This window comes from Crocodylus siamensis, chromosome 15 (genome assembly GCF_052110815.1).
Source record: "Crocodylus siamensis isolate JL-2025a chromosome 15, ASM5211081v1, whole genome shotgun sequence".
Taxonomy (NCBI): domain Eukaryota; kingdom Metazoa; phylum Chordata; order Crocodylia; family Crocodylidae; genus Crocodylus; species Crocodylus siamensis.
Window position 1 is genome coordinate 14,137,618 of NC_143409.1, and position 19,614 is coordinate 14,157,231.

The 19,614-nt window shown below is 46.8% G+C and overlaps 1 protein-coding gene across 1 annotated transcript; it reads right to left on the reverse strand.

Annotated features, from left to right (window-relative positions):
• DET1 (DET1 partner of COP1 E3 ubiquitin ligase) lies at window positions 1-17,940 on the reverse strand. Its single transcript, XM_090028793.1, has 4 exons — window positions 16,783-17,940; window positions 11,801-11,991; window positions 7,730-7,921; window positions 1-2,956 (listed from the first exon to the last, which is right to left on the reverse strand). The coding sequence occupies exons 1-4, from the start codon at window positions 17,863-17,865 to the stop codon at window positions 2,767-2,769; spliced, it is 1,656 nt and encodes a 551-aa protein (XP_089884919.1). The 5' UTR covers window positions 17,866-17,940; the 3' UTR covers window positions 1-2,766.
• Between the last annotated feature and the right edge of the window lie 1,674 nt (window positions 17,941-19,614).

A 19,614-nucleotide genomic window follows, 5' to 3' on the forward strand; every position in this document is an offset into this window, starting at 1 on the left:
TTGTAAACAAGTTCTCATTTATTCTGTTTATTTGTGTGGCTAACAAGTTCTCATCCTAATCTAGTAAAAATATTAGCAGAAAATATTTGTCCCTTTTCCCCATACACACACACATACATTTTTTGTGTCTTAAATAAAAGAGTCAGAGCATTAAGTGTGAGACTCAGGGAGCGGTTTCTTTATCAATAAGCTCCCGTAGTAAAATCAACTTTTTGCTCAAGATATAAAATGCAGCAACCCTTGGCACTGAATCTCCAGTGCTGCACCAAGGCAATCAGTGCTCCTCAGAAGGATCAGTCAAGTCATTTAAAAACATTAAGAAAATACTTAGCACTTATCTGGCACTTCTTGGCCATGGGTCTCAAAGCACCTTCCAGAGGCAGGGATGTGTCATCTCCACTTGCAGAGGAGGAAGCAGCAGCACAGAGACAGGAAGTTACCAGTGACACTCGTACATCAATTCAGTGCAGAATGAGGAAGGTCTCCAAATCCCATGTCCTGTTCAGCACCCCATGCTTCCTGCCCTTCCCTAAGCAGAATATATATATTCTGCTTAGGAAAGTCAACACATCAGAGAGTCATAGATGTACTAGCCAGTGACATCAAGGAGTTAACTGAATCGTGGTCAGAGCTGCTGAGTACTTTGGAAAAGACCAAAAAATATACTGACAACAAGAGAGTAATAAGATGGAACACTTTTGGCAAGTGCACGTGTATTCAGGAAGTGATAATTCAGTTACCAAGAAGCTACATTGAGTTACAACAAGATGAAATGTGCAAAGACTCCCTACTCTGAGCTTTAATAGAAAGTTTTTTGAGAAAGAGATTGTAGGGGAAAATCCCTAAAACTGTGAAATTGCATTCTGGGTTACAGAATCTGGGCTGATAAATCTCTAGGGGATAGGATGGCTCAAGGCTTCGGGAATAAGGTATCCAAACCCTGCCAGGTCAACAGTCCCAAAAATACAAAGATCTGCTGGCTATTCAGTGAATTATGCGACAAAAATCTGTGACCTCACAACATCCTTAGTGGACAAGTAACCATAACACAACTGGCCCCAGTGTTAGTAGCAGAGTGGAGATACCAAAATCTCAGTGGTCCATGAGATACAACTCCCCTTTCCTTCAAAGCAGGCACCTTCATAAGGACATGTTTGCCCCATCACTAACTGTGCTGTGCTTGTCACATGAATGGATGAACAGTAGTCTCCCATGTTGCCAAACTAGCACTTTTCATAAGCTCTTTGTAACCTATGAGGATTGCATTCTTTAACAACATACATAAGATATACGAGTGCTAGGATGATGTACAAAGTAAAAGTGCAGCCAACCACCTAGTCAGCTTCAGAACAAGGTGAGCAGGCATTTCTTTAAGTACACAAGCTCAGACCCACAAGCATCTGGATTCAGATCTTCACTGAAATCCAGTAGCTCATCCTTCAAACACTGCAGATACTACAGAGATCAAGCTTGCACTGAATCTAATGTGAAACAGCTGTGCTTTGATCCCAGCAAGTGGAACCTCTTGCCATGTCACTTCCAGTTCTTGCAGAGAACAGCATGCGACATGGGAGAGGATAGACAACATCAAGTCAGCAAAAAGTCCAACCTCCAGCAACAAGCCCTCAGCAATACAGATGAAGTCTCCCTGTGCAAAACCCAGAATGCACTTAATCTAAACTAGTTTCCCACTATCATGGGCCTGATGTGCACACCCAGAGCCAATGACAGAGGGCGACACCCAGAGCAGCAGAGTCCGGGTACTAGAGAAGGTGAAAATACCACTTGGGACATGTTCCTTGCGTTCAGCATTTCCCCTTAAGGTATCAAGTCTCTTGCCACAAACAAAAAAATCAAAAGCGACCATCCATCTCCGAAGCTCTCTCACGCATCCCTGCTATTCACTACCTAGTTCCCACCCTAGCCTCCAGCTCATCTAACTCCCCATTCAACTTCTCCAGTTTCCTTCCCTTTGAACTAATGCACCACCTTCCCTCTGCAGGGGTCACACTGCTCTACAGACACTAAGGCACATAAAGTGACTTGCATAAGAATCAGGTCTGGAACGCCTCTCTCTGAACTCCGGGACCTGCTCTAATGGCGCTCCTCACAGGCCTTTCTCCTCTCACACCTTGCATATTGAAGTAGTCTGCGTGCACTGCCTGAACTAGAACAAGAGTTAGTTTTGTTTCCCTGTTATCACTGACATTTCAAACACAACAAAAAACCACCCTGCTGCAGCTCCTCTTCTCCCCCTTCTAGACTGATTACTTTTCTCAAAAATGTGGAAGGGCATCGATACAGAAAGAAGCAATCAATGTAGATGGCAGACAACTTGGCCTGTGCTAGCACAAAACAGACAATGCAAGAGAAAAAGGACCTGCCTCTCAGGGAAACAGGAAGGGTTTCGCAACCACATCTGGTTTGCCAATAAGCATAGCAAAAAAAGGTACAGGATTTAATGCAACGGTGCAAACCAGGTGGGTCATGATAAACAGCAGCATTCACATGACTAATCTCCTGTCAAGATGGCCCCTTCAGAACTCAGTGGGACTTGCTTTCAGGAGCTGGCTGGCCTGCAAGTATCAGCCAAGAGGAATCAGTATCAGTCCAGAGAAATTATGGTGGTTGGTAAGAGCTTCCAGGTCAGGGTTTTTTCCAGTGAATGATGGTTTGGTATCCCAGAAGGCATGAACATCTGGCTTTGGTGTGTCCATGACAAAAGCATATATTTGGTAGCAGCAGCTGCCCCAGCTGTAGACTGTACTATGTGCAACTGTGCCTCATGTGGAAGTTAACAACATATTCTGCATTAGTCCTTTGCACTGAGATGGCAAAGGGCTCAAAGGGGTGGAAGGTGAATGCAACCAGGCGTCGTACAGTGTGATTGATGGGTCGACCCAAAAGTCCCGCCTGGATTTCAAACTTCAGGAGGCCAGAATCCCGGGCATAGAATCTGAAAGGAAGAGAAACAGAGAAAGTTGGCTATGACTACTACTGCTCGCTGGCACTGCCAGTTTGGATACCTCAGAAAAGGCTGACTGGTGCCATTGATGGCTGACCCCTTGTTCCATTTCTGTATTTACCAATAGGTACGCTGGCAAGAGGACTGATGTCCTCACCATGTAACTGGACAATCAGTAGCACTGACTGAGCACAGGAATGACAGAAGCTCATTCTGGGAAAATCCCCTCAGGTCCTTTCACTGTGTCCCCATTCAGAAGAGGCATATCTGTTGGATTTGGCCCTGCTCTACAATGCTTTAATTCTACTTGGCAGCTAGTTTCAGTTCAAACCAGACCTTCTGGTCCCCTGCAGATTTCCACAGAAGATTGTCAATGCAATCGTCTCAAACTTGCAGTGCTCTGGAATGTGACTCAAAGTTGCTGCTCTTCAGAGATGGTCTGGCTCCCATACAGAGCAACATAACTGACTATCTTTCTTTTGCAGCTTCCAGACTTTTTCTCAAGTCCTGGAGCACTCTTCTCTAGGTCTCAAAGCCATAAATAATATATAAGCTGTCTCAGGCTACATTCCTTTCATCTCTGGTGGAAACACAGGGTTCTCTATAACCTTCTCCACTGCCCCAAGACTTTGGCAGGCTCTTAGGCAGGATTTTGTACCTTTGCAAACCACCTAGACTCAACATGAATCATCATCGGTCCTGACCCCAATGTTGGCTCAGCTGCTTTGACATTTTTCCCTGCTACTGCCACAGGGTTCTAGTTCCCAAACTGCTGCCTTCTGCTTCCTGCCTGGTAGACTTTGGGTGTTAGCACTTGCCTCTGGTTTCAAGGTATAAAAGCATTTCTGAAAAGCACAGGCTACTAACGCCCCCATGCCCTCCATCTTGTCACAGTGTATTCAGCTCTCCAACAGGCAGCACCAGCTCCGGACACATGAAGGTGACTTCGTTTCACTGCTTGACCCCCCTCTGGCTTTTGATAATGCAGCCTACTGAATTCTTCACATTTTTTCTAGCCAGCCACTCTCCACCCCTCTCTCCCCCAGCAAATCTGAATGCCAATTACACATAAGAACCAAGCAGAAGATTTACAATCTTGGTATTTGGCTTTCCAAAAAGCCCTTTTCCCTCCTACACAGAACAAGGCATGCAGGGGGTTGTTTTTAAGTAAAACACGGCCTATGGTCTGCTCCTGTCTCTCCAATTCACAGTAATTTACCATACTCAAGATGAGCTCCCTGTAATCTCAGAGATGGGCTTGGTTTGGTATTTTTACATCCATTTTTAAAAGTGCTCTGCAATCAGAGGCCATTTCCATGGGCTCGCACTCAGTGGATAAATTAGGCACTGAAATATAAAACTCGCGTCAATAAAAACAGCAAGACTAGTCTTTTAAAACCATACAAAAATGGTTAAAAAAAAAGTATCTGCTGCCCATTTCTTGTTTAAATAGGCTCCTTCTTAACCCTGTCCACTGACTTTAATGCTCTAATACTGGAGTCGCTGTGTTAATGCTGCTTTCCCAGCATATAGCAGCCCAACCAGTTTGTGGTCCCCTGCTGGGACATTGCTGCCCAACCTTTTGCAAGCATACGTGAGAAGAGCTCTGAAGCCCCTCTATCAGGGGAAATGCCACAGAGCATGATGTTTGCCTCTTCGGCAGCCAACAAAGGGTGACAGCTGCAGCAGTCCAGGGGGGAAAGAGAGAGTAAAGCCAGCAGTGGGAAGGAGGGATGCTAAAAGCAGCATGAGGTAGTGCAGGGTTTGGTGCAGAGCACAGATGACGGTTTTTAAATGATGTGCGATACAAAAAGAGTATAAATTACAGCCTGAAAGTCCCTTAGGCAGCAAGGGGGTAGGGATCGTTTGTGCTAAAGCCAGGTATGGAACTTTTGCGACAAATATAATTTTCCTTTGTCAAGAAAAATAAAGCAAAAGCCTCTTATGTCCAACTCCTTTCACCATGATGGGCAGCTGTGGTATTAATCACCTTGCTGTACGTGCAAGAAACATGACAGCACTCTGTCAGCTGCTGAATGGTTAAGTCTGGCCTCAACCACTGAAGTGCTCTGCATACTTGAAGCAGGAAGGCAAAGTACAGAAGCCCCACCACTCCAAGCCTCATTCAAGTCCTGACTGACTCAGCACAGCTTTGAGCTTTAGAGAATCCAGTTATAAAATGCCAGGCTGCTCAGAGGAGGCAGGGAAAGTAGTAGTTTGCTTTGTTTACTACAGAAGACATGACCGCAGCAAATATCTGCAGTTCCCTTCCCTTTTGTCTGAAGAAGCTGCACACATGTTGGCGCTGGTGAACAAACACCTCCCAGAGAGTCTTCTCATCAAGCACAGCAATGGGAGGTGGAGGTGGGGGTGGGATCAGCTATTTCTCTCCAGACTGTACAACACTTGACATCAAAGCAAATTCCAGACAGGACTCAATTAACATATATGATACGGGGGACTGCAAGTGTATGAATGATCAGAGGTCCTGCCATCTAAGGTGAGAAGGGTGGGGCTGGTTAATGAAGGAACCAGATTTTCAAGAAGATTTGGACCACACAGTTGGTGGCAGGTTCTGGTCCATTCCCTGTTTCTGGTCAGGTGAAGAACCCAACCTCTGGGCAGCCACAGCGCTCAGTATTCAGTCTTAGAATTGTCTCTTGCTTCACAAGATGTAGAATTAAAGTCTGCTCTTGAAACACAACAAGCTGGACAAGTTTTGCCTTGGCATGCTCAGCCTGTTCAGGTCTATGGGTCAATTCTTCCTCAAGACCCTTCAAATCTGGTGGGAAAGCACTGGGTTCTCAGATGCTGCTTCTAAAACCCAAGTGTCAAACTGCCCCTGTTCTTCTACAAGAAGCATCACAGGTTTTCCCACTCTGAAGAAGAGACACAAGAGCAGGTTGGATGATCACCTGTCTGGGGTCTTGTGAACCCAGCATTCATTCCTGCCTGTGACAGGGGATCAGGCTAGATGATCTGTTCAGGTCCCTCCTGACCCTAGCTACTATGAAACTATGACACCTTTCTGCTACTGAAACTGATAGAAGCAGAATGGCTTTTATACCAGGCCCAGACTCCTGCTGTCCAAGCGGACTTCCTGTGCACTACAGGGTAAGGAAGGGCAGTAAAGAGGGAAGTAAAAAGTCCATCATTTGCTACATGGAAAGACTGAATAACTCTGGGAAATAATTTTAGCTGTTAGGCTTCAAAACATGAGATATAAATAACAAAGCAAAAAACAGTCAAACCAATTATGCAAGCATTATACACAGCCTTCCATTGTATTCACAGGACTCGACAGCAGGCCAAATCAGATCTTTGTTAGTGCAAACTAGCCTCAAAGCAACTTTTTCCTTCACACTGGAACCACAGCACACTAGCTGTCATCCTGTAATGGTTGGAAGGGGAATCTCAGTTCAACAACTGGGCCAAAAGGAATTTCATGAGGTTCAATAAGGACATGTGCCAAGTCCTGCACTTAGAACGAAACAATCCTATGCACCGATACAGGCTAGGGGCCGACTGGCTGGGCAGCATCTGCAAAAAAGGACCTGGGGGTCACAGTGGACAATTAGCTGAATATGAGCCAGCAGTGTGCCCTCATTGCCAAGAAGGCTAACAGCATACTGAGCTGCACTGGTAGGCGTGTCAAGGGAAGTGATTATTCCCCTCTATTCAGCACTGGTAGGGCCACATCTGGATTACTGTGTTCAGTTTTGGGCCCCCCACTACAGAAAGGTTGTGGAAAAATTGGAGAGAGTCCAGTGGAGGGCAACAAAATGGTGAGGGGCCTGGGGGACATGACTTATGAGGAGAGACTGAGAGAACTGGGCTTGTTTAGTCTAGAGAAGAGGAGACTGAGTGGGGACTTAATAGTGGCCGTCAACTACCTGAAGGGTGATTCAAAAGAGGATGAAGCCAGACTGTTCTCAGTGATGGCAGATGACAGAACAAGGAGCAATTGTCTCAAGTTGCAGCAAGGGAAATTCAGATTAGATATTAGGAAGAATTCTCTCACTAAGGGGGTAGTCAAACATTGGAACAGATTATCTAGAGAGGTGGTGGAAGCTCCGTCCTTGGAGGTTTTCAAGACCTGGCTAGGCAAAGATTTGGCTGGGACGATCTAGTTAAGAATGGTCCTGCTTTGAGCAGGGGGTTGAACTAGATGACCTCCTGAAGTCCCTTCCAACCCTCACTTCTACGATTCTGTGATGAACTATTCAAAGTTCCCCACCATCACCATTTCTTCTTCTCTCGATGTGCCCTGCACACCTCACCTCTGATTTTGGAAGGGCCCTCTATGATACATCCATGAAAAAGGCTCAACCCCTGGACTATTTAAAAAAAGCATTCTGCTCTGGAGGAGAGCAAAGGCAGCTGTCTTATCCCTAGATATTTCAACCAGCCTAGGGCACTGGTCGGCAACCTTTTACGAGTGGTAGGGTGAAACAATGCAGCTCAACCCAAGGCAGGCTGGTGCTTCCATCCCAGCCACTGACACTGGACCTTTCCCTAGTCTCTAATAGGGACACAATTTACCACCACAGAATCCCCTAGCTGCTGAATAGCTGCTAAACTGCCCTGCCACTAAAATGTCAACAATATCCAGCCTTTGCAGGCCCACTGAAATACCATCGTGAACTGTATCTGGTGCACATGGAACTGGTTGCTGACCCCTGGATTAGGGCAAGGTGTACATACAATTCTGAGTTACACGCATTCAATTCCACCCACCGACAGTCTTCTAAACGAGCTTCATACCTTATGGGGTGGTCTCCACACGTCTTGGGCCGTTCCATGACTGAAACCCACTTGTCATCATAGCTGAAAAGGGAGAGGTCCAGGTAGGGACTGCCACTGTAAGACTGAGCACTTATCGGGAGTTGGCCCAGCAGCCTCCGCACAGCTTCTGTGTGCCCTCCGTACTTTGCATTCACAATCGTGTCCTTAAACCTGCAGCAGACCAAGGCACAGATTTCATTTGCAAAGGCACGAAACAGGCAGGGATACCAGAGAGAAACAGCAGCAGTTCCAAAGCTATAAGCACTGATTCCAGAAGTTGTGTTCTGCCCAGCAGCCTCAATTCTCATGAGCTTTTACCTTCCACCTCAGTTCATGTTTCTATTCTGTTTTGGACCTGATGGACTGACCTGATGGACTTTGGCATTCCACAAGGCCTGACTCTGGCTGTCCTGCAGTACAGGCAATCCACAGGCTCAGAAATAGGACAAGGGGATTAGCAGTTTATCAATCAATCCAGCTTTTACTACAAAGATCATAAAAGATCATAAGGAAGTGAAGGCCACAGGGCTTTTAATAACAGCCACATTCCTGAGGCTTCAGGGTAACTTGGGAAACCTGTCACTCCACCTATTATATTTTGATTATATAAAAGGGGCAAAACTGTAGAGGAGAAAGAACCTTGAAGAGAAGCCTGCAGCTGTTTAGCTCAGCCCTATGTCTGAAAAGTTCTTCCTGGTGGAGATTAACATGGATTAGATTAGAATTTTTTTTTCCCAAGCATATTTTGAGTAGGGCTGTGCAAAGCTTTGGGTGTTGATTTGATTCGGAGGAGATTCGGCCTGATTCAGTGGCCAAATCTCCGAATCCAAATCAAATCAGGGGACCAAAGGTCCAAATCAATTAAAAACTCTCCGAATCTTCAGAAAAGATTTGGAGAGCTTTGATAATTCAGGCAGTCCCTGATGGCTGCAGCAGAGAACTGAAACAAGCTCTGAGCTGGTAAGTACTAGGGGCGGGGACGGGGGGGACCCCTGCCAGCCCCCTTGACTTTTCCCACTCCCCTCCCGACCCAGGTCAGTACTTTAAAGAAAAGCCCCAGTGCTCACTGGGTGCTGCTGGGCAGGGGGACAATCTCTGCTGTCCCCCACTGCATGGGGAGCTCTGCCATGAGCCTCCCAACCCGCCCCCTCGCTCTCCCAGCCCCCACACAGGTGTCCCAGCTGAGTCAGCTCCAGCCCTTTAAGAAAAAAACCAAGAAAAGCCCCGGGACTCGCCACTCCTGCAGTGGCTTCAGGACCTCATGCAGAGCCCCCCATGTGCTGCAGGGCAGTGGCGGGCAGCAGGGACAGCCCCCCCACCAGCAGAAGCAGCAAGTCCCGGGGTTTTTTTATTTTGTTTTTTTTCTTAAAGGGCCAGCCCTGGCCTGTGTTGGGCACCCATGGGAGGGCTGGGGAAGTGAAGTTGGGGGGGGGGTGTCAAGAGGCTTATGCAGAGCCCCCCATACAGTGTGGGGCAGCAGGGATTGCCTCCTGCCCAGCAGCACCCTCTGAGTCGGGATTTTTTTTTTTGATTTTTTTTTTTAATTTACAAGTGCCTGGAGCTGAGGCAGCCATTGCCTGGCTGAGAGAGAAGTGGGGGATGGACCTGGCCTGGCTGATTCAGAGATTTGGCTGCTGCTGAATCTCAGAATCAGATTCAGCCAAAGCGAATCAGGACCGTGATTTGAATCACTGTCCGCTGAATTGGCCAAATTCAAAATGAATACTAGCCACTTTGCACAGGCCTAATTTTGAGCTTTCTTCTGGGGAAAGCCAACATATAGGAGGCCAGCATTACAAAAATCGCACCTACAGGAGTCAGATGGTCATGGTACACTGTAAACATTCACAGCAAAAGTATTTTATTTGTGTATGAAGTGCCCAACCATGCCATACAAAAAGCCCCACTATAAGTCCAGACAACCAAAAAGGGAGGTGGCAAGAAGAATCTTGCCTCTGGTTTAAGCCCCAAGGCAAGAATTACACCTCAGCTGTTTGCATTAAGAGCCATCTCTCCAAAGCTGTAAGGATTTTCCTTGGAAAACTAAGTCTGCTTTCTCTTGTGTCAGTGACATGCAGCTTAAATCAGATGTCCGCCTCTGAAATCAGCGCAGAAACTGTCAGCAAGTGTTTATGGCACTGTTAAACAAGTCATGGGAAGAACAGAAGCTCCTGGAACACTTGGGCTACCTTGCAACACATTCCAAAGGATGGCTTAAGAAACCCCAGACCCTACATTAACTGCGTTCACTTGAATCCAGGACAAGGTTTTCTGCCCCAAATAACATGGGGGGAGGCAGGAAATAAGCCTCATCTTCAATTCAAGTACCTGCCTGAGGCAGGTGGTGACTCAACTCCAGCCTTGGTTTCAGGCTTAGAACCAAAGCTGGAATTGAGCTGCCACCTGCCCCAGCCCAGAGTGGTTCATATGGTGGGAGAGGAGACATGCAGTGGGGATAGCACAGAGAATACCGTGCAGTGTAGGTGGGGGGGGCAGGTATGGGGGAGATCTGTGGTGGAGGAGGGGTATGTGGAAGAGACCCATGGTAGGGATGAGAACATGAGGGAGATCCTGTGAAATGGGGCGTGCAAAGGGATTTCTGTGGGGCAGGCTGAAAGAAACATGGGGGAGACCCTGCAGCCTTCCCACAATCCCTCCCCCAGCTAATCTTAGGCTCCAGCCCCAGATCTGATGCTGCTGTTTATGCCTGGCTGGGCTAGACCAGGGTTGGGACTGCCACCATTGTCTCCCCCAGAGCTGAAGACAGAGCCTCCTCAAAGGTAAACAGCAAGAAGGTGGGTGGGTGTTGACACTGGCAGACAGCAGACGAAGTCATAGTGGGGGGCAAGCAGGCAGGTACCAAGGACAGAAAGCAAGCACAGGCATCATGGGCAAGTGGTGAAGAGGACCCGGGAGGCAGGAGGTCTGACAGGGGGACAAGGGTGGGGTGGGAGGGGGTCTGGCCCTTCACTTCCTGCCACTGCTTTCTTGACCACAGCCATGGGGCAGGGGACGGTGAATTTAAGACAAACCTCCAATAATCATATTCTATACAAGGAAAATTATAACAAACGTACACATTTCCATGTATAGAATCTAACTACTGGGAAGTCATCATAAATTTAAAGCTGTCTTGGATCTGGGTAAATACAGTATTAACACCCCTTCTGACTATTCAAACCAATTGTACAGTTCTTGTTTGGTTTTATATTTCATTCATCCTTCAAAAGGAGACTAGACAGGTCAGCACTTTGCACTGACACCATAAAACAACAGTTCTCAATCTGGTTAGACTCCAGGCTCCCAGCTCTTAGCTTTCACTCCAGTTTTGACTACAGAAAACCACTGAAGTAATTCTTCTGTTGCAAAGAACTCAGAAAGGCCATAACATGGCAGAATGCTTTTTATACTATGGATTTTATTCAAAACCTCTGGCTTTATCTTGTGAAACATGTATAACAGTGCTAATATTGAGCAACACTCTTAAAAGGACCTTGGATCACCCCAGCATGCACAGAACTCTGGATGGGAATCACTGCTATAGACAGTGCCATCAGCAATGTTATTCCATTCAGTTTGGGGAAGCCTGCCTAACAAAAGAAATCCCATGTGTGGTGAAATTTTGGATTTATTGAACCTTGACTTCATGGGTGAATGCTGCACAGACGCTGTGCTCTAACAGGCTTGAAGGAAGTCACAACACAAGATGCCTCCCTCTCCAGCCTTCTTGTTTCAGAAATGTTTTGCTCTGGTTTAAATGCTAGATTGTCACTGTATTTTCTGGGGTGGGTCTGTCAGAAGCTAAGAATACTAAAAAAGCTCACACAGACTAAATACAAGTCATACACATCCTGCCTCAGCTTTGGGTGTTCTAGGATTCCAGAACCATCATGCTGTAGCATTACAAGCCACATTCAAAATGAACTCTAATCCCAATCAGTCAGTAAGAAGCTATCTTTCTTAAGGTTGCCATAGCTTTTTGATACTGGCCTTGAATAGGTGGGGCGAGCGTGTATCTACATGGTATAAGGCATGCTCCAAATGGCTCACCGGCGCTGGATCTGTCTCGCAAAGTTGTTGCTGGAGGCAGAGCAGGGGAACTGGACAGCCTCACTGTGCAGGGTGGCGTTCCTAAAGAGATCACAGAAGTTCTCAAAGAGCTCCAGAAGCTCATCTGAAGTATTCTCAAACACAGCAATAACCTCTGTGGTAACCATGTTGTATACCACAAAGAAGGAGGGCTGCAGAGAGGAGCAAAAGACAACAATTATCAGCAGAGCACGGGTACACAGGTCCCCATATTAGTTGGAATTCTGCCCCATCTCCCCCACACCACGCAAGACAGACACTTTCCCCAATTACTCTGCAATGCAGGAGAATCCACATTCCCTATACAAATTCATTATGCTATTCAAATACCTCAATAGGTACCAAATTATCCAGCCTATTAACTACAACATATTATTTGTGGAGGGAACTCAATGTGCTTCCAATTTTTCATTTCAAACTGGACGTCAATATTTCTGTTTTCTCTTCCTCACTCCCTAACCTCCACTAAATATAAAATGTTTTTTAAAGTGGCAGATTTAATTTTCTTTCCTGCTGAGGAAGTGATTTTAAACCAGGTGCTGGCTGGCAACAAATTATTTTTCCTGTATGTGGAGAGCTGAGAGCTCTTTTTTGGCATTATTTTCTTCCTGTTCTTAATATTTCCAACATGCAGAGATGAGCCTTTTTAGTGCATTGTGTTCCAACACTGCCTTCAGAAGTTGTGTCCTCCAGGTACCCTGCTGGTACAGAAATGAAAACCTCAAAGACATTACCCACTTCTTTTTAGTTCTGACACTCTTATCCAAGAATTTCCAGGCACCACATTTGGGATTTATAATTGCAGTGATTTGAGGACTTTGGGAGGAAATCTTTTCCTAGATAAGGTTATTCACAAATGCATTAATCCCCAAGCCCAGCTACCAGCCACACATGTGAACTCCTTTAACTCTCAGGAGAGCTAACAGATCAGCACCCTTTTGCCTTCAACAGCCACAATACCCGATGACCTCAGACCTTAGGATCCTCACTTTTATTAACTGCTTTCAGAAGGGTCTAAATATACTTTCAACCTAGAGACTCACCTTGGTGTACATACACTATAGGTCTGGTCTAATAGAAGCACAGCTGGAGACTCATCCCAAAATATCATTCTTTGGGATAAATTGTACACTGGGGTAAAGAATAGGGGAATAAATCATGGGCAGCTCTCCTGAAACCAGATAGTGTGTCTCCTTCTCTAAGGCTGTATTTCATAGTAGCTGTTGCTAGCACGTTGAAATTAGACCATCATAAAATGGGGGAAAGCAGTGGTGGCCTAGATACCCATGGACTACTTTTGTCACCTATGCTAGCTAAGTCACCGCTGCAGGAGCGGAAAGCCCTTACAGGTCCTGGGGACTGGCACGAAGGGGTAACCAAAGGAAAAGGTTTTTGAATACCCAATTCCATGCCGCAAATATATTTACCTTTTTGAAGACTGAAAAATTAAGTTTGCAAAATATTCCTTTGATAGGAACCACTGCACTCCAGGTAAATTTTTATCAGTGCAGTGCACTCTGCCAGAGCACATCACATTAGGTGTTACAAACAGCTCTAACATGTGAGTATGCGTTGTGCAATAGATTAAATATATTGGGTAGCCAGCCACACATCTATGGGGTATGTATGGGTGGGGGGGGTGTAAGGGGGTGGGAAATGTAGTATTTCTAATTCACATCATGTCCAGACTCATCTGAGAGCCTGACTGAACACTACACTACCCTAATTTCAGTTTTGATTCCTCCTAGCTCTACAGTGGATGTGTGTAGAAGTCTAAAGGGTGGAAAAACCCTTCTGAATCGCATAGTTAATTTCCCTGCTAACCTAACATTAAGATTCCAAAAATCAGAAAAAAGAAACCAGGCTTAAATATTAAATTGCATCACCATTTCAAGCGTCACTAGATAATCTGATGACTAACAAACCACCAGGGAAGGTTAGACTTGAGTGCACAGGAAGGAACAGAGATTTTCACTGAAGAGAGCCCAGCTACTGTTGGAACAAAAAATATTCAAGAACAGTGGGAGATGGCAGGGTATGATGATAGGGCTATTTGGCAAGGTTGGTAAAGCTAAAATGTTCTATGTTAAGCTTTCATTTAAAAAGAAAGAAAAAAAAAAAAGGCCCTGTCCAGCTGCATACACAATACCTTAAAATAACATTTTATAAGTTCAAAAATGAAACCTGGATGTTTCTCTCCCAACACAACAAAATCCGCACAATGCTTTCTCCAACTTCCTCAACCCAGTCTCATGCAACAGCTTAGAAGAAAGAGCTTTGAAATTGACAAAATCAGAGAGTCTGAGGTTTAGCCTGAGCATGGATGAATCAAAGGTGCACTGTAGCTCAATGTTTTTCAACCCATGGGTTGCAAAAATATGTCAAAGAGTTGTGAGCTGTGGCAGGGCGGAGGGGCAGCAGGAAGGCATCTGCCCCTTCCAGGCAGGGTTGGGGCCGGGGTGGGGAGAGGGGGTACAGAGGAAAGCTGCGTGTCTGGCAGGTGGTACCAGTACAGTGCCCATGCTCATGCAGACAGGGCAGTCAGGAGATGCAGCTGAGGGGGTGGGAGGGGCCATGACCTGATAAGGTTTGCCTGGCACTCTGTGGCACCCCCAGCCCAGAGCAGAGGGGTGCCACAGGCCTCTCCTCCCTCCAGCCCATGACAGGGCCAGATTCACACTGCTGCTGCCTGCATGAGTGGAAGCTGCCACAAATACCGTGCTCCAAGTGGGATGGGGGCAGCTGGGGCCTGGGCACCGGCAGGGCCAGGGGGGTATGGGTCAGGACAGGCCGTGGATCTTTGCACATGGGTCCCATTAAGAAAAAGGTCAACATCCACTGTTGTAGCCAATCTCTCTGTGAAAAGGGAAGCCCTTGCCACCAGTGCAAGTGATCAGACAGCCAGAATTTACCCAGAAAGAAATAAGAAACTGATTGCCACTCCTGAAGTAACAGTCTAGTGTTTTGCCTGCATCTAACACTGCAAACCAGCCCCAGTCTGAATCAGCTATGAAGTCTGACAGGTCTTCAAATGGAACGACTCCAGAACCCAAGCCAGTCTCAAATGCCTGGGGAACCATGGAAAAAAATTGATCCAAGAGAATCCATAGCATTCACCTAGCAAGGGCAGCTTAAGTTCTTTTGGGTCGCCAAAATCCTCAAAACTCCTGGACTAGTAGAAGAGACTCAGGAGCACCTCACTGTGAATCCTTTAGACAAAGACTCCCTGTCTGGGGATATCCCTAGAATACATGCCACAGTATCTGGTAAATACTTCAAACACTGCATCTGCAAAACAAACTCAACCCTCAAGAACTCAACAGTTAAAACAACTGCAAACACCATTAGTTGCAACCCCACACCTGATTAATATGACATACAGACAACCACTATCCCTTCATGATAGCTTCTAGTCCTAGTAAAAGAACAACATCAAGATCAAGGGGAAAACTACCACCAAACTTCCACAGAAAACAAAACAGTGAACAGTAATCAGCAAAAATATTTGTAAGGAATTCTTGCTAGAATCCCTACATTTCTTTTAATGTATAGGAAGTAAAAATAAGAAAAAGAAGGGAATTACATCGTTTAGTCTTTTTTGAAGTAGTCTTGGATCAGCTTCAAATAGATTGAAACATAAAGACCTTAGAGCGGGGGGAGAGACAGAAATGATAGGTAACAAGTATGGGAGGGATGTTTTGTGGGTACCACAGAGATTAGCCAAAGCGTAGTGACAAGTGTATTTCTTTGATAAAACCACTTCCAGCTCAGTAAACAGCCCATGAGTTACAAACTGTAGTTGGCAGTACATTGGGTAAAGTCAGACTATGGAAGCTAAAAAGAGCATGGGGTGGCATGTGCAGAAGTACATCACAGAGTAAGAAAGTTAATAGCTATTCCAGGAATGGCCAAAGTGTGCCATATGTGCTACAAGGGGTACAGGCAGCCTCTATATGTGGCATGCCACAGACCAAGAAGACAGGCAGCAAAGGGCAGCTAGGGCAGGGAGCGGGAAGCAGAGCAGCAGGTCCAGCAGGAAGCACAGGTCAGGGAAAAGAAAGCAGAGCAGCAGATCAGGAAGGGGAAGGGGGTCAGAGCAACTCCAAGAGGGTGCAGGGCTAAATTGTGGTAGGCCTCTCAAATGGTCTATTTGTTATATTACTTTGCATTACTGCCTCTGAACCACTGTTCAGTTCTGGCACTGCCTTAGAAGAAATAAACTGGTGGGAATAGGAGAGGGGTCAAGAATAAGATTATCCAAGGACTGAAGAGATTGATACAAGAAGCTATTTTTAAAGACAAACTACATGTACAGTTTTGGCAGCAGAAACAGGGATTAGATACCAAAGGGTGTAGATACCATGGTGGAAAGAAGGTGCAGTATTCAGGGCTACAATGGATGTCATTAATTTATTTATGTTTAGGATGACTGGCATGAAGTAATTCTTAACCAAAATTTTTAAAGTGTAGAGGGATCTGTGAAAGGAAAATAGTAGGTCTCATCATTTGGTACATTTAAAACTATAACCATTGTTGAGAGTAGAGATCCTCTTTCACTTTGGGTTTTTAAAATACCCAAAATAGTAAGTCCCCGATACAAATTAAAACTGCTAATGCTACCACAATGTGACAACAAACTAGACAATTCACCCAAAGCAGAACAGAGAACCATCTCAGTTTGCTGGGAAATAGGAATAATGAATGGCACGCTTTTCTAATGTCTACAAGTTCGAAGGCATCTGAGAGATCATGAACAGCAAGAAATACCAGCGTTATTACATACCAAAGGCACCATCCAATGTCTTCAACAAGAGGATCCAAGTTACGTAATTATCCCTAATCAAGCCTCCCCTTTTACCACTCAGTCTGAAACAAGCATTTAGACCAGAAATGCAGCCGAGTTTTTATGCTTGTAACTGCCCAGATGAGAGGGCAGGCCCTACCTGGGAGGGGTCTGTCACCCGCAAGGTGACCACATCTTCACTCGTATATTTGATAAACAGGTGGTTCTCATCTAACAGCTGCATCTTCCACATGCGGAGCTGCCTCAACTGATCAAAGTACTGGAAGAACCTCCTCTTGGCCATCGCGCTGCCGTCCTGCTCCGCCCTCCTCCACAGGTAAACCAAGAGCCGGTGCTTGAGAGAGTTGATGAAGGGCTCTTTGTAGGGGTTCGCCATCCCCGTCTGTGTGTCCCGCTGCACTTCCGGATAGACGGCCGACAGAGTCAGGAGATCGTCCTCGTAGCAGAAGCGCCCAATGGTCCGCACGTCAATGAAGGTCCCCTCGGGCGTCACCTGAAAGACGTGGATGGTCTGCTGCTGCACGGAGAGGATGGCCAGGATGTTCTTGTAAAGGTAGAGCCCTTGGTTGTGAGACAGGATGACCTTGTCACACTTGAACGTCCTTGTGTCGCACAGCCGGCCCGTGTGCAAGTCGATGATGTGCAGGGAATAGTCCTCCAAGGGCGACCGGGGGTTGGGTGTCACTGACTCGCTGTTGCGGTACACCTCGAAGAAGGGTGGGTGCGGTTCCTCAGGCAGGTAGGCGGCCGAGCCCACAATGACGTAGCGGCAGTCGTCTGTGAAAAGGCTGCACTCGCGGTTCAGGTGCTCACCGTTGGACGCCACATTGGTGATGTGCAGCAGCACGAAGAAGCGCTCGAAGAGCCGCCCACGCAGGTTGACCGAGCGCTGGTCGTTGCCATTGGCCAGGATCTCGCCCTCGTAGCCCTGCAGCAGGTCCTCGGCCGCCTGGCAGCCCTGGTACTCGTAGATCTCCAGCGAGGTCTGGTCGGACGAGAAGGCGATGAAGTAGCGGCCGTCAGGCGAGAACTTGCGCAGGAAGCAGGGCGGCTTCTCCACGTTCACCACGGTGAAGTTGGGGAAGACGTTCTGGTGGAAGACGCGCACCTGGTGCCAGTGCGTCCCCGCGCGGCCCGAGCTGAGGCGCCGCCGCTCCAGCCGGTGGATCACGTTCTGGTTCTGGATGCGGCGCGGCCGCAGCGTCTGCGCCTCGGCCTCCATACGGGGCCCGGCCCGGCCCGGCTGCCGCGGCCCCTCACGCCATGGCGGCCGCCATCTTTCCGCCACTGCGCCGCTGCGAACGACTGCGCAGGGCCAGAGCGGCCCGGAAGTGACCCCCTGAGACCATAGAGGACGCGGCGCGGGGGGAGGGGATGGGCGAGGTAGAGTGTCCTCTCGCGCTCTGCGGCAGCAGCGGCCCCTGGCGGGCGGAGGCGGCGCTGGGGGGTGTTGGCGACCGTGCGGGGATGGTGGTGGTGGTGGTGGTAGCATCGTGTCCACCCTTCAAAGTGTTCAGGAATGCAGAGTCATGGTTGACCGACACGTTTCTTTGGGCCAATCCGATCTCTTTTATTAAACCAACTCATTTTCCTTATTCTATTGGATTAGCTCAAATAACGCTCATGGGTGCAGCCTATGGCAAGTTGGTTGTACCATCATGTCAACCCTTGTGTGATCGAAGTGTTCAGAAATGGACAGTCATGATTGTCAGACACGTTTCTTTGGGTCAATCCGGTCTTGTTTTATTTTATTAGATCAAATAATTGTCAAATAATCAAATAATGTTATTAGATCAATAATTTAAGAAATGCCTGGATGATTGTCTTGCTGGAGTAATCTGACCCCAGCTGACTTCCTGACCTTTGGGCAGGGGGCTGGACCCAATTATCTCCCAAAGTCCCTTCTATCCCTAATGTCTATGAAATCTATGAATTATTTTATTAGATCAAATTATATGATAAATAATTTGATACAAATTATTTTATTTTATTTTATTAGCTCAAATAACTGATGTAGTATGATGTAGTAGCAAGCCCAAGTCATTCTCAGGGAGTCTGAACTGACTTTGGGGTTTGCTGTCAGCACTTTCCCATGATGGCTTGCCTCCAAATGAAGAATTTTTTTTGTTTGTAAAAATATATATCTATATATCTATACTTTCTAGTCATCTTTCATCACATTTTCATGCACACCAAAAGGAAAACCATAAACCTGTTACAATATACACACCCGTGGACCTGCACACCTGTGCAAAAAGCCCACCAGGCTCCCAACCCCAAAATCACACTCCCTTAATCCCCACCCCAGTTACAGGGTTAAAGTCTCAGTTCATCTGTTGTCCGTGTTGCTGCTGCTGTCAATCCAGCTCCCACTGGTAGACCCACTGCTGCTGTTGCTGCTGCTTTCCTCCAATCCATTCACCTCGGTGTACTCTTTGCTGTTGCAGTCCTCTTCTCTGCCTCGAAATAAAGAAATGCTTCAACTTTGATGATTCAGTTCTCACTCACTCACTTGCCCTTACAGTGAGCAATATAAAGGAAATATGAATAAGACTTATTTGCCTACCTTTTTTTCAGCGTGCGATAATTTGAGCTTCCAATACAATAATTTCATATTTAAGACCTGGCAACACCGGCACCCATGCTCCCCAACCCTGAGGGGCCTGAGCTAGCAGTGAGGGCCTGGGCATCGAGGCTGGGGCTTAGGAGGGACTCTCTGGCTCTGAGTGCTGTAGAGACAGGCACAGCTGGGCCTTGGGAAGGATCAAGGGGGTGTAGAGCATCCCAGACAGGACCATCATCTTTCTCCAGTGGCACAGAAATGAAAGGCTTCACAATATGCTGGGGCAGCACCTTACAATTCCTTGCAAGAGCAAAGCAGGGAAAATACATTAAAAATAGTCAAAAGCCAATACAGTGTTAGTCCTACAGCCATTACAACCCCCTGTATGTTTCTTGTTCCAATTCCTAG